The sequence below is a fragment of the Mirounga angustirostris genome, unplaced genomic scaffold, assembly GCF_029215605.1.
Source record: "Mirounga angustirostris isolate CCGP_5_RB_7025 unplaced genomic scaffold, mMirAng1.0.hap1 SCAF_5, whole genome shotgun sequence".
Classification (NCBI taxonomy): Eukaryota; Metazoa; Chordata; class Mammalia; order Carnivora; family Phocidae; genus Mirounga; species Mirounga angustirostris.
Genome location: NW_026991713.1, coordinates 176,216,121 through 176,230,927, shown reverse-complemented (window position 1 = coordinate 176,230,927; position 14,807 = coordinate 176,216,121). Strand labels below are relative to the sequence as shown.

General features: G+C 47.5%; 1 protein-coding gene and 1 long non-coding RNA gene across 10 annotated transcripts in view; one reads left to right on the top strand and one right to left on the bottom strand.

Annotated features, from left to right (window-relative positions):
• On the top strand, positions 1 to 13,533 carry LOC135364597 (uncharacterized). 3 transcript variants are annotated; one of them, XR_010412042.1, is made up of 4 exons: positions 1 to 266; positions 7,989 to 8,041; positions 8,382 to 8,807; positions 13,399 to 13,533. It is a non-coding gene; the product is annotated as an uncharacterized LOC135364597 (long non-coding RNA). The 3 variants fall into 3 exon arrangements; XR_010412041.1 differs by having other exon boundaries at positions 7,989 to 8,263; XR_010412040.1 differs by having other exon boundaries at positions 7,989 to 8,807.
• RNF216 (ring finger protein 216) overlaps positions 1 to 14,807 on the bottom strand; it is a 155,626-nt gene that overhangs the window by 13,688 nt on the left and 127,131 nt on the right. For 5 of the 7 annotated variants that reach the window (XR_010412037.1, XM_045875869.3, XM_045875871.3 and 2 more), the window contains one exon: positions 13,425 to 13,647. Coding sequence is in view for 5 of the 7 variants with exons in the window: in XM_045875869.3 (XP_045731825.1) it covers positions 13,425 to 13,647 (223 nt within the window). In the remaining 2 variants the exon portion in view is untranslated. The other 2 variants (XR_010412038.1, XM_045875873.3) reach the window with 2 other exon arrangements.

Below are 14,807 nucleotides of genomic sequence, written 5' to 3'. Positions count from 1 at the left end.
GAAGAGCAACAAGATGGTGAGCTTGCTCCAACCAGCTCCATGCCGTGCGTACAGCCCCCGCACTGGGACCCAGGGGAGGACAGCTTGCTGCCAGTCAGCAGACTACTCATTCCCAGACCCTGAGGGTCTCCTTGCTTCATCGGTGGATGAGGCTCCCAAGGAAGCCCACCTGAAAGGCTGTGGCTGAGGAGTGGGATTGTGGGGCAGGAGCCCGCTTTGTTCCCTCAGCTGTAAAGCAAGCAGAGAGAGGACCTTCTGCAGCTCAGGTGGGCAGACTGATAACCCAAAGGTTTGGAAAGGGGGTGGGTCTGGGGTGGGCAGGGCCCGAAAAGTCTCACACTTGATCTTAGCCAAAAGGCCGAGAAGCGATGGCCAGAGAAGTTTCAGATCCAGAGTCCATGAACTCTTGAGCAGACACCCTTTTGTGCAAAGCCCAACAGAGTCTTACTGATTCTCTGACCTCAGGTGGACAAAGGTCTACTCAGGCCAGCTGAGCCCTGAAGCTGGCCTTTAGCTTCTAGACAGCTGGTGGGCTGTAGAAGGAGCTGCGTCTTGCCAGTTGAATGGTGGTCGGGGTGGGGGCCCTCATGTGGGAGGAAGGGCACAGCAGTTTAAGAGCGAGATGAACGGAGTGGAACATCACCAACTGTGCGGAGTTGAACTGAACGACAGGCAGGCTTGTTTCCTGGAGTCTTCCAGCTGCTTCTCCAGGAGTTAAGAGCAGTCAAGCTGGGGAGAAGTGTGAGGAGGGCACTGGTGCACAGCGGCAGTCCCAGTACTCGAGGAGGGGTTTCCTAGACAAGGCACTGGAGCCTCCCCATGTGGCCAGGTGTGTCCTGGGCTGGAACGGTTTCAGTGACGCCTTTGACCAACTGATGGCACCAGGGAACTTGTGAAATGTGAATGGAGAACCACAGAAAAGAGCATGTGAGCTGGAGAGAGCACCCTCCCTGGATAGTGGAGAGCGTGGCAGTCCCACCTGAGCGGAGACAGTGTGCATGTTTACTTAGCACATTATTAATGTCACTGCCAAGACAGCAGTCAGGGATTTCACCATACAGTTATGACGAACCTCGAGGACTCGAGTCGGGAATAGCTTTTCATCAGCTCGTATCGGACACCTGCTAGTGCTAGACACTGTTCTAAGTTTACTGGTTAAACTTCTGATCAACAAGGAGACTAAGTCATACTGATGGAATGTAAATATTTGTGTAACATATTCCCTTTGTTTGATAGATAAAAAAATCTTAGGACAGAGCTGCTGGAGGCTGTGGGCTCTGTGGGCAATAGCAGGAGGCCCTGTTAAATTCGCTCACGTTCTCCCACCCTCAGTCGCCAAATGACGGAACTAAACTAACTCGATGGTCTCTCAATTCTTTCCGCAACCTTCCTGACATTTGGAAAAAAATTTTTTTTCTTTTAAGATTTTATTTATTTGACAGAGACACAGCGAGAGAGGGAACACAAACAGGGGGAGTGGGGAGAAGCAGGCTTCTCGTGGAGCAGGGAGCCTGATGCAGGGCTCGATCCCAGGACCCTGGGATCATGACCTGAGCCGAAGGCAGATGCCCAATGACTCGGCCACCCAGGTGCTGCAACACATTTGGAAATCCTTAACACACAAATCTTTCTCAGCCTCACCCTGCCAGGTGTTCTGAGCAAAGCAGGAGGAAGAGGAGAGAGCTGCCAAGTGCCAAGAAGAACCCTCGAGGGCACCATGTCTGTCTCCCAGGTTAACACATGCAAATTCTCCATTAAAAACCCCAAGACCCAGTCATCTAGCCTCTCTGTGAAAATTCCAAAGGAGGGAATGGATTTCTCTATGAAGGAACCACTAAGCCAACCGATGCAAAGGGCTCGGATAACTCAGTACAGTTTGGTGGGCACAGTGTGAAGGTCTCCATGTGAATGTAAAGATGCGTTCTACCAATTATCTAGAGGAGGACCTGACAAACCTCTTCATTTTCGTGCCAGTGGAAGGTCCAGGAAAAAAAGATTTTTAATCTTAAAAAAAAAAAAAAAAAGCAGCGATCCAGAAAACTGTCAGGTGGGAGAGAAGGGCTCTGTGGTACCTTCCACTAAGCGACTTGAATGTCTGAGTCTCGCAAGATACCTCATCTGTAAAATGGGCTGTTGTAAGGCTGGAATGAGCTCAAGTATGTAAAGGACTTGGCAAAGAGCGCTCACTATTTAAAGGCAGGAAGGTCATGGAAAACAGCAGAAATAAAGATTTTAGAAAGATGAGAAGCTTCAAGAAAAAGTGGCAGAGATTGGGAGATGACCCCAACACTTGCCTCTGTGGCTTCTTCATAGGGCAGGTGCCGGGCTTCCTGACTGTATTAATTAGGGCCACTGAGTAAATTGTCAGTTGCAGCTAGATTAAGGATCAGATGGTTCAGATTTCAACTTCCTCCGACTGGTTGGAGTCACAGGACACTGTTTAGAAACTAACAATGAAAATGCTTTTCAATATATTTTTAAATTACATTTTTAGCCAAACACGTTAGACTCTAAGGTGAAGATTTCTTACTTCATCTGGGGCGGGGGTTCCTTCCCAAGCAATTTCTCTTAAGCATTTAAAGCTCCTCAAGTCAAGAGTGAAGGCAGACTGAATCATACACTTTAAAAATGGCAAATCTTATTTTATACATATTTTACCATAATTTAAAAAAATGTTAACAAAAAGAGTGAATGTGGCAAGCTTTAGGGCTGATTTTGAGATAAAACATGAAGACTGGTCCCTCTGGGTTTGGGCTGAGGGACAGATGGGCTCCCGAGGCCTTTCTGGAGGTGAGTTCCCTTGGGAAACATTCTTGGTGCCCCAAGTGTCATCATTCATGGCAAACCAGGACACCTGCGAAAAAGGCTTGGCACTCTGCAAATCTAGGACACACCTAGGCTGCTGGAAGTGGGGAACAATAGGAGGAAAGCAGATGAGAGAGCCAGGTGCAGGGGCCAGGTTGCCGAAGTACCTGACCTCCAGCACCCCCGGAAGGGGCTGAGTCACCCACAGGAAATCCAGGCATGATGGAGCGACCGGCCGCGGCAAGTCTTATCTTCAAGCAGCACTGACTTCCTAACGGACAGGGTGCTGGCGCGATGAGAACAGCTCCAGTTCTGGGGCTCCATAGAGCTGGGCTTGAGGACCCTGTTATCTTCCACAACCTGACCTGGAGCCCATTCACAGCAGGTTTACTGTGAGAAGCAAATGATCTCTCTTTCACAAAGTGCCATGCACTTGTGACAGCAAGAGTGGAAGTTAATGTTTACTGAGGGCTTACTATGTGCCAGCTCCTGTTGTAAAAGCACTTCACAGAGACTGGATCTTCGTAACAACTCCACTAGTTAGGCCCTATTAATGAATCCCCGTATTACAGATAGGGAAACGGAGACACCGTGAGGTTTAAACCCAGGCCTTCCACTCTCAAGGCTGGAGCTCTTAACCGCAGAAACCATAGGTTTCTGAACTGGAAGCTTCTGCAGCAGGGACTACAAAGCCCCTGGAACTCCGCCCGCCCTGCCCCGAGCACTGTCAGAGGCCCTGCCTTGTTCTAGAACGAGTGCATCTTATCCTCCTTGAAATACAAGAGGGTTCCTTCTCTTTGGGATGGGCAGAACTCCGGAATCTCCTTTTTCCACTAAATACAAGAGAATAGGGCAAATCAAAACACCTCCATTCAAGAAGACAAAGAGCCAACACAGCAGAGAAGGGGGTCACTTCCCTGGAAATTTTTAGGGAATTCTTTTCTTGGTCAGCTCATCCAGAAGTGCACATACTATCCCTTAAAAAAGATCCATTCGTCAGTGTCTGGCTTCCCCTGGCACTGGCCTCTGAGACAAAGGCAGCAGCAGATCCCTCTCACCACCTCTTTCCTTCTCCCCCAGACAGAGTCAGGAGCTCCAGAGCCCACAAACCTCGCCTCTTGAGCCAGAAACCCAAGGTGCGGGCCAGGCTCTACCACTGAGGCCCAAAAGGACTTACTGGCTCACAGTGGCGGGGTCTCCCCTTGCCTGACTGGGCCGCCGCTCTTAGTCCATCTCCAGAGTGGGAACACACACTTCTAGATTTCCCTGCCTAACATGCTTTCTCGTGAGGCTACCAACTTACTTGCATATCACAGTGTCCCATGGAATTTTCTCTTTCTGCCACAAAAGACCAATGTTTTGATTCTCATAACATTAAAGCAATTTGGGAAATAAAAAGTTTAACACCGCCCAAATAAAAAAGTCACCGGTAATTCCTCTCCAGAGAGAACTCCTGGGAATGTTTTGGCCCACTTCCCATCGGTTGTGTTTGTATCCCCACCTCACTCAGAAACCCCCCGAGGTTCTCTTCTGGAAGGCTGTGCTCTGCACACTCAAGTCCCACCTCCCTGTGTCCTGCTCTAGTTCACATGTGCACACTAAGTGTCTCTCCCAATCATAAGGGGCCAACAGAGATTCTACCAGCGAGGAAACAGGCTCTGAGATGCAGTTACATGCTGAAGATCAGAGTCGTGAGAAGTGAAGTTGGGACCAGGGCAGAGCCTGCTGCTCCTTGTGGGCTGGCAGCCGCTAGGGTGCCTGGGCAGTTAGGGCCCCTCTAGCTGCTCTGCCCTCTATAGGGTTGGAGACCAAACTGGACCCTCGACCCAAGCTCCCCTTCACACCCTCCCCCCCGGGGAGGAACAGATGGTTCTGTTGGTAGCCACTGCACTGGGCACCCCAACAGGCCTTAGTGAATGGCCACTGAGGATGACGCGTCCCCCCCGCACTCCTCCATCTGGCCTTTGGCATGGGCTTTAAGATGGATCCAGTAGGCCTGGATGACTTCTATTCTCTGTCTGCTTTCCGGCCCCTCCCAATCTTGGTGAAAATTTCCACACAGATCCATGGAATGTGCATATAAGCAAGACTAGGCTGAAACAGGAGGGAGGAGACACCAGTCAGCAGTCAAGATGTCCCAGGACAGGCAGGTCTCAAAAGACTGAGTATAATGGGGGCGCCTGGGTGGCTCAGTCGGTTAAGCGTCTGCCTTCAGCTCAGGTCATGATCCCAGGGTCCTGGGGCTGAGCCCCGTGCCAGGCTCCGAGCTCGGCGGGGAGCCTGCTTCTCCCTCTCCTCCCTACTTGTGCTGTCAAATAAATAAATAAAATCTTAAAAAAAAAAAAAAAAAAAAAGACTGAGTAAAATGAAACACCAGGCTAGGGTGCAAGAGAACCACCTAAGCCATTTTCATCACCACCCATGGCCACTCTGGGCGTGGAGCCCACAGACCACAACCAGATGCAATGAGGACTGTGAAGGGAACATGCACAGTACCCACAGCGGGCCAGTACTCCCCCAATGCAGTGCCGAGGATAAAGGAATACAGCAGAATGGTATGTGGAGTCTCACTGCCCCCCAGACCTGGAAGAACACTTTAAAGGAAGAAATGAGTGGGTTGCACCTTAACAGGAAGAAGGTTTTATTTCTTCTCTCTGAATTCCTTTGAGCTCAGCAGGACACAAAGTGTGGGCCTGACTTGGAGGACCTGGACACGCCTGCTTCACATGGAGGCAGCAGGGAGCACGGCGAGGGCATGAAGCCGATGGCAGGGGCCGGGCTTCTCCAAAACAGACTCAGCAAGGCAGTCGCTGGCAGGAAGTGAGGTAGAGTTCGCCAGAGAGGTTTTAATTAAGAAAAACCGACCCAAACCTCCACTCTGGAACCCGCCCGTCAATAAGGAAGCTTCGCAGCTCCGCCTGAGCAGCAGGGTCTGGACAGGAGGAAATGGAGAGGCTGCCAATGGTTCGAGAAAGAGGAGGTTTCTGCCAATCAGACACTAACTGCCAGCACAGGCTGAAGGGCCCTAAAATAGATGTGTGAGCACTTGGCCCCAGGCTGCTCTTGCCAAAGCTTTGAAAAGTCCCTTTGAGCCCGTTTTCGTCAACATTTCTGATCACCATGGCTGGCCTCCTGCTTGCCTGCTGTCCAGCCTCCAGTGACTACGGAGGAAGGATGGGGGACTTTTCTTCATTTAACTTTCCTCCCCTTAAAAAGGTGACTGGGGATTCCAAGTCAGCTGCTGCTTCCCTCCTGCGATTTTGGGGGTGGGGTTGGGGCTGGGATCCAGGTCATGTGTGGCCACAGCTGTTGTTAATAAACTTGCAATGATTTCATAAAAGGCTTCCAAAGGGCCGAGGATTTAGTTTCAAATTATTCCCAGATCGGCTGCAGATCGCCGAGCAACACCAGACCCTAACCCCCAGCTCCAGCTGTCCCCCTGCAACAGGAAATTGGGGGGAGGAGGGTGAGGTACAGCCCCAAGTGGCACATGCTGTGCAGCTGGGGTCTGGAATGGCCCAGTGGGGGGCTGGACAACGTGCTGGGGAGGAGCAAAGACAGCCGGGCTCTTGGCTGGCCTCTGGAGCCATCTCCTCAAGTCAGAGAGACCAAGCACCCAAACGCCTTTCCATCTAGAGCTCCCCCACAAGGACCTGGAGGCAGTATGGAATATGGCCATGTTTTGACTCCTGTCAGGGTCAAGTGCTCGGCCTGGGCCTGCTGGCATTTGTCGAAGACGACACATATCTACATGTTCCCACCCTCCCTGGTAAAGTCCTCAGTGACACCTAAACCTGATCAAGGACACTGTCAAGATTTGGAGATCCAGCCCCCCCTTCTAACATCGGCAACTTGCTCAATGGGGAAAGGGTCCAGCAATGGTCTTACCCCTCTATGGAGCCCCAGCTGGTTCACTGGGCTCAGGGACCCTAGTGGGCACCTACTTGGTGAGCTGCCAAATCTGTGACCTCCAGGGTGTGGAGGCTTCTGGAGTAAAAAGAGCTGACATCTGCTCCAAGACCTGGGCTTGCATCCCACTTTTACCAAGTGACCTGAATCTCGTTTTCCTCATCTGTGGATCAGGAAAGTGGTCCTGCCCCCATGTTGTAACAGAAAGGAAGATATTTAAAAGTGACCAGAAATAAGATGCTGAGGAAGCTGGGTCGATGGAACAACAAACAAGGGGGCTCACGTCACCATCTTAGTTTCTTTTGTAAAAGATACATTTAAAAAGTTAAGGAGAGGGATGCCCGACTGGTTCAGTCAGTAGAGCACGTGACTCCTGATCTCAGGGTCGTGAGTCCAAGCCTCACATGGGGCATAGAGCTTATTATCATTTTTTTTTTTTTAGATTTTATTTATTTGAGAGAGTGCATGCACAAGTAGGCAAAGCAGAAGACAGAGGGAGAGAAGCAGGCTTCCTGCTGAGCAGGGAGCCTGATAACAGGGCTCGATCCCAGGACCCTGGCCATCATGACCGGAGCTGAAGGCAGACACTTAACTGACTGAGCCATCCAAGTGCCCCAGCATAGAGCTTACTTTAAAAAAAAAAAAAAAAAAAAGTTAAGGAAACAATGCTATAGCCAAGATCCAGTTAATGACTTCACCTTTGGTCTACCTTTCCCATGGGCCTTCTGCCTCTCCTGGGTCCACTATGAAATGCTCTTCTCCCCTCCATTCCTGCAACAGTCCCTCCTTTCCCTGGCCACTTAAACACGGGTCTCAGAATTGTGCGGTATTATCTGTACACTGGCCCCCGCAGGGAGATGCTGGGCACTGGGCTAGTCTGGGTGGTGCTGGAGCCACAGATGGGAGAAGGCAGGCGGGTGGCTTGAAGACACCAAGAGAAACAGCCTCGGCTGGAGCCCCTGCTACGCTTATGGACCACAGATTTTGTAGAAGTGGGATGACACATCTGCCTTAGAGAATTATTACAGAATTAAAAATATTAGCACAGGTCAATATCAGGTTCAATTCAACGTAGGCTTGGGAAAATAAGTCTCCTGACCAAATGGCTAAGTGGTAATGGTATCAAATTGTAAACTGGTTGTAAAAGCCCTAGGGTTTTATTTGAATCAAACCATCTTTTATATTCAAAAATCAAAGAAGTTGTGGAAAATAATTCTGTGCAGTTTCTGGTAACCAACACCCAAGATAAACACTGACTTTGTTTTGTATTTAAGGAAGAAAAATGCTGTTAAGAATTCTGCCCCACTTCTTGAATCTGGACTGCCAGGTGACTGCTCTTTTGACCACAGCGTCTAACGATGAGCTATGCCTTACTAGCCCCTGCCACTCATTCGGCTGCAGTGGATTTGGATCACTGGTCAAGCACCAGGATACCTACACCCCCCTGCAAAATAACGTCTGCTCACTTATGTGTCAACATGTGGCTTTGCATTTGCTCCCCAATCAGAAAACTGTGGTTTGCTTCTTTTTTTTCCTTCCTTTTAAAAAGGTATCTTGTTTTTTAAGACTTGTGGTTGAATGTTTTTGGCTTCATTTTGATAATTAACAGAGAAGGCAAGTTACATTCATCATTTTAGTTCTCATACGGACTTTGTTTGGGTTCCCAGGCAATCTCTAGTCATTAAGGGATAAAACTCAACTTCTTTCCAAACCACGAAGGGGCGAAGAGATTCTTCCTGGCCTTGCTGGTTAATTAAGCCGGAGAATAGGCTTGGATGACAGGGCATGCTTTGTTTCCCTGAACTTCTGAATGGCTTTGTGTTCTCAGAAGCCCCAACAGATGCTGGCCTGGAATCCAATCAGTCTCCTGGTGAGAATCAAGGAAACAGGGCTGATCCCAGATTTGATGGGAATGGGACAACTGGAACCAAATCTCTGGCTGTGGCTGCCTGAGGAAATCGGAGGGATTTGTATTTGCCTGACCTTCCTTTTGAACTTTATTTTGAGCAAACACAGAACGCTTCTCAGGGTGGAAGACGACAATTCAGCAAGAAAACAAGGGGGCATGTGGCATGCTACGGCACCCAAACAAGGTAACAGAACACAAAAAACTTTTAACCCATTCCATGTGTAGTAGGGAAAAGGGAGGTGGCAGGAGAAGGAACAAGAATGAGCTGGAAGAGAAAAGAAAACAGCGCCGACCGAGGAGAGGCCAGCAGCTGAACACCTGCTGGTGTGTAACTCCACTCAGCTCTTTGTTTCTGGAAGGCAACGTGGGAAGGGGAGCGGGGCAGGGGGAGGGGAGAACCTTGTAGGAGATGCAGCTGAAGAAAAAGAATCCTATTTCCTCATGTAAATCCTAGAGATGCTCAGGCCTGGGTATGTTGGCCGCACAGCACTGAGGAAGTGAGTCAACAGAACTGCCAGGTCTGGGGAAGGTTTGTCCAAAAAGGCAGCGTGCATTACCTTGGTGAGCACTTGCTGCTGCAGGCTGTACCTCCGTCCACTGAACCAAACCAACAACAGAGGATGACATGTCTGTTTACAAAGTCTACCCTTTCCGGGGCGCCTGGGTGGCTCAGTCGTTGGGCGTCTGCCTTCGGCTCAGGTCATGGTCCCAGGGTCCTGGGATCGAGCCCCGCATCGGGCTCCCTGCTCAGCGGGAAGCCTGCTTCTCCCTCTCCCACTCCCCCTGCTTGTGTTCCCTCTCTCGCTGTATCTCTGTCAAATAAATAAAATCTTTAAAAAAAAAAAAAAAGTCTACCCTTTCCTTCCGTGATTGGGGGTGCGCTGGGAGGCAGGGAGGAAGGCTTGCTGAGACTCTCAGCGGGTGGCAGAACTGCCGAATAAGCGCAATTCCTGGGTCCCTCAGCTCAATTTTCTGCCCGGTGAGGAGGTGGTTCCTGACACACACACACCTGGTTTCCATTGAGGACCCACTGCTTTTCAAAACTGGGAGCTCCCAGGATTACCGTTAGGCCAGGAGAGGTTTGCTGTGGTTCTCACCCAGGGGACGGCCTGTTACCCAACACCTCCTCTCGTTAGGCATATTGGAGATGTTCGAAACCAGGGGTAAAGTCTGATGACTAACGACCTATGCTTTGGCTTAGTGCTGGCACGGAACATGTTTTATTTTTTATTTTTTTTAAAGATTTTATTTATTTGACAGAGAGAGACACAGCAAGAGAGGGAATGCAAGCAGAGGGAGGGGGAGAGGGAGAAGCAGGCTTCCTACCGATCAGGGAGCCCGACGCGGGGCTCGATCCCAGGAACCTGAGATCATGACCTGAGACAAAATCAAGAGTCGACTGCTTAACCGACTGAGCCACCCAGGCACCCCTCCATGTTTTTTTCCACCATGTTTTAAAATACAGATATATAGCATCACTTAAAAAATTTTTAAGGTAAACTCTACCCCCAACTCTATGTGGGGCTTGAACTCACAACCCAGAGATCAAGTAACATGTTCTTACTGACTGAGCCAGCCAGGTGCCCCTAGCATCACTTTTTATAGCTCCATACTAAACTAATGCGAGATGCTCACACATCTGAACAGGCTGGGCTGTTCAATGCTGTACTTACCATGTGAGGAAAAATAAAATTCTATCTTGTCTAATCCACTGCTATTTTGGGGCTTTCTGTAATTCACAGCCAAATTGATTCTTATTAATATAGGGATGTTTATTCATTTCTTAATGAATCATACTACTCTTTACATATTAATGTTTATCTGTATCATGTATGTGTTAACAACAATTTCCCCAGTTTTTCATTTACCTTTATCTTTGTTTATGCTGTCCTTTGCCAAACAGGATTTAAGTATTTTTAGTCTGGCCTTGATGTAACACTTAGAAGGGTTTTCCCTTCCTAGGGAATGATACAAGTAATTTTCTTTCGCTTTCTTGAAATATTTCCAAAAGGTTAGCCCAGTGTCCCAAAAGAACTACTGAAGGTTTCTCTCTCCACACGGCAGCCAGTGTGATAACTGAAATCTTAAATTCGGCTAAGTCACCCCTCTAGGTAAGCCCTGCAATAGCTCCCACCGTTACCACCAACTCACAGCCTGGCTGGGCCCGCCCTTTCTCACTTGCCTCCCCTAGCTCACTACCTACAAGTCACACCAGCCTTCTTTCTGGTCCCTGAACAGGCTGCATTTGTTTGGTTTCCTGGCCTGCCTTGCTCCTCCTCCTCAGGCAGGCCTCTCTGCAAATGCTGCCTCCCAAAGAGCCCGCCCAGGTCACTCCATCAGAAGGCAGCCTCCTTCCCTCCCCTGTGCCAGCCTCCTCTCATTGCTCCTCCCTAACACTAACCAGACAAAGGACCTGTTTCAGAGTGCAAACTCCATGATGACAGCGCTTTTCTGCTTAGACTAGTCCTGGCAACACTGAATAGTTAAAAATAAAAGAACGGATGAATCTATCATTTCTCCAAGTGATTTTAAGTATCTTTAGAGGAACCTGGCTGGCTCAGTCAGAAGAGCACAGAACTCTTGATCTTGGGGTCATGAATTTCAGACCCACGTTGGGTGTAGAGATTACTTAAATAAAAACTTGAAAAAAAAAATGATATTTTTATCAGACATTAAATTCTCATTTCTGGTCTCCATTTTGTCCCTCTGATCTAGTTATTAGCCTACATGGTTTTGATTAGTGTAGCTTAGTAAAAATTAGTCTCATTTTCAAAATTAGAGGCAATTTTTCAAGGGAAAAAAAAGCCCTATTGAATTTCAACGGGAATTGCAGCAAAGGTCTAGATTTTAGATTGAAGTGATGTATCTGCAATACCAAGTCTTCCCTCTGAGGGACAAGAGGCTTCTTCATGATCAGGTCATCTTCCTTGTCCTTGGGGAAAGCTGTCACCAGGCCTCCAGGGGGCTTTCGTGCCCTTTCTCAGGCCTTTTGTTTGCTCCAAGTTAGCAGGGTTTTCACTTATGCTCATTCTTTTTGGTAGAACAAATCCTGGCACATACTGCACTGCTTTCCTTACAGAGAGTTTCAAACTTAAAAATTATTTTAAGAAGAATTAATACAGTTTATATTAAAACTTAAGAACAAAGCATTATTTCTCTGTATGTTCACATCTCTTGATGTCCTTCAACATTGTTTTTTATATTTCTTGTTAATTTCTAAAATATATTATTTATATTGCTATATAATGTGAATGACATTCTCTATATTTATTTTGTATCTAGACATCTTTCTACTGCTTCTAATAGCTTTCCAGTTGATTACTCTGTCTTTTCTCAGGCTGAAAATGGTAGATTTCCCTTTCTTCATTACATATAAAAGTGCTTAGAACAGTGTCTGAAACACAGTGGATACCTAATTAACATTGGCAATTATGTTCTATTCTCTTAGCTAACTGAACTGACTAGCAGTTCCAAAACGAAACAGTGGTGATAGTCTTTGATTTTTTGGTAATGCTTCTATGTCTTTCACTATTAAAAACATGCTAATAAGGACTGTTCTGAAATACGGGTTTTAAAAAAATCAAGAATATTTGATTTTATTACATCTTTTACCATTTAAAGTTATCATATGGTGAGTTATACTGATAAAGCTCTTAATATTGAACCATCCCTGCATTTCTGGAACAATCTCACTTGTTATAGCCTTTCTTTTTTTTTTTTTTTTAAAGATTTTATTTATTTATTTGAGAGAGAGAGAGAATGAGAGAGAGCACATGAGAGGGGGGAGGGTCAGAGGGAGAAGCAGACTCCCCGCTGAGCAGGGAGCCTGATGTGGGACTCGATCCCGGGACTCCAGGATCATGACCTGAGCCGAAGGCAGCCGCCCAACCGAGCCACCCAGGTGCCCTGTTATAGCTTTTCTTTTCTTTCTTCTTTTTTTTAGATTTTACTTTATTATTTATTTATTAAAAGACTTTTTAAATTTACTTGACCGAGAGAGACAGCGAGAGAGAGAACACAAGCGGGGGGAGCTGGAGAAGGAGAAGAAGTCTCCCCGCTGAGCAGGGAGCCAGAAGCGGGGCTCGATCCCAGGATGCTGGGATCATGACCCGAGCTGAAGGCAGACGCTTAATGTCATAGTTTGCTCCTTAGAAGCTAGCCACCCAGGTGCCAGCCCCTAGATTTTATTTATTTATTTTAGAGAGAGATAGAGATTGAGCAGGGGGGAGAGGCGCGGAGGGAGAGAAAGAGAGAATCCCAAGTAGACTCCCTGCTGAGCATGGAGCCCCACTCGGGGTTCAATCTCATGATCCTGAGATCATGACCTGAGCTGAAATCAGGAGTCAGACACTCAACCGAGCCACCCAGGTGCTCCAATCACTTGGTCATAGTTTCTATTTGCTGATATTTTATTTAGAGAATTTAAAACCTATATTAAGTTAGAAGGATCTGTATTTTTCTTTTTTGGGGGTTATCTCTGTCATGTTTTGGTATGAGCATTATGTTGGCTTTATACAAACATATGTAAAACTATCTTTCCTTGTCTATGCTCTGGGACTTATTTCAGATGGCAAAAAAGTTTTATTCTAAATAATGTGCCCATAAACTTTTTGGGCATGCTGCTTTTCTGAGGAGTAGCTTTCTGATTACTTTCTCATTTTTTTCCTGTGGTTACTGGTCCATGTAATTTCCTGTATTTTCATAAGTCACAATGTGTTATGTATATGTAAAATCCCTTTCATTGAGTTACCTTACCAGTATTTTCCCCTACAAAGCAACAGGCAGTCATGCATTCACTTACTGTGGGGTCGGTCCAGAGAGAGCATCTTGAACACTCCTGGCAAGGGGCTCCCGGCGAGCGAGGATGCTGGCAGAAATGGTCATATCCACTGATAGATACTCGACAGAGGTAGCACATTTGGGCACCACAGCGGCAAGACATGCGGTTGCAGCCTTCGGATTTGATGAGGCCAGTCCCACACTTGTGGCATTTTCTAATGCGGGCTGCAGTCATTTTTTCTTCACTAAGAACAGAACACATGAATGGAGACAGCAGGGAAGAGGACGAGGAGAGAAAAGTACTCTGGGCACTAAGTACGTCTTCCCACAGGTGACTGCCCAGCCCTTTTGGTGACATCTGAAAAGTGAAAAGAACCTATGCTTTGGAGTCGAGAACTCATTTAGTTCATTAGTTGTAGGACCCTGAATAAGGTACTCAACTGCTTGGAGACTCAGTTACCTCATTTTTAAATTAGGAAAACCCAATTTCTTCACCATGTTTTGAGGATTATTACAGGTAAGATAGAAAGTACCCCGGCACAGTGCGTGACACCTACCATTTAGAAAATGATTATTCTGTTTGTTATAGGAGTCCCTGTAGGCTTAAAATGGAGAGAAAAAACTCAGGGTGTTCTTTAATAACATGTTTTATATATACGAGGCTGGCTAACGAAGAGCCAGTAAGCCTAAACCTTGGTTATGAACACACTTTGGATTTTATCCATTTTTTTTTTTTTTTAAGAGGTGGGGGGAGAGGGAGGGGTGGGGAGAGGGAGAGAGAGAATCCCAGGCAGGCTCCACGTCCAGTGTGGAGCCCGACACGGGGTTCAATCTCACGACCTTGAGATCATGACCCAAGCTGAAATCAAGAGTTGGAAGCTTAACTAAGCCACCCATGTGCCCCCCCTACCTTGGATTTTAAATACTTAGTGTGGGGTGGGGAGACACAGTTGGGGACAATCCAACAGTCAGTTTATACCTTCTTCCTGTTGGCAGTGCTCACCTCCATGTCAAAATCCCACATTCCCACACTCCCTTTTATTGAGGGTATCGGCATGCCCTTGAGGGGGGAGTTGGCCCTGGCTAATGGGAAGTTTGCAGGAAAGCTACCTGTTTCCAGAAGCACTTTAACTGATATGGAGGGGCAGGTGACTAGAGCCAAAATGACACATCTTGGCTCTTTACCAAGAGCTGGCACTGCTGAATTAGTTTCTTCTGTAGTGCCCTGTTCCTAACTCTAAAATTACCCTCGCTACCCTGGACTATAACTGTTTGTGTGTCCGTCTTCCTCTACTAAGTTGAGTTCCTCGAAGGTGTCAAAAAGCATGCCTATGGAGACTAGGGAAAGCAGGAATGACCCCAATGGTGGAGAAGCCCTGAAACTGGGACTTAACCCAGTGCTCTG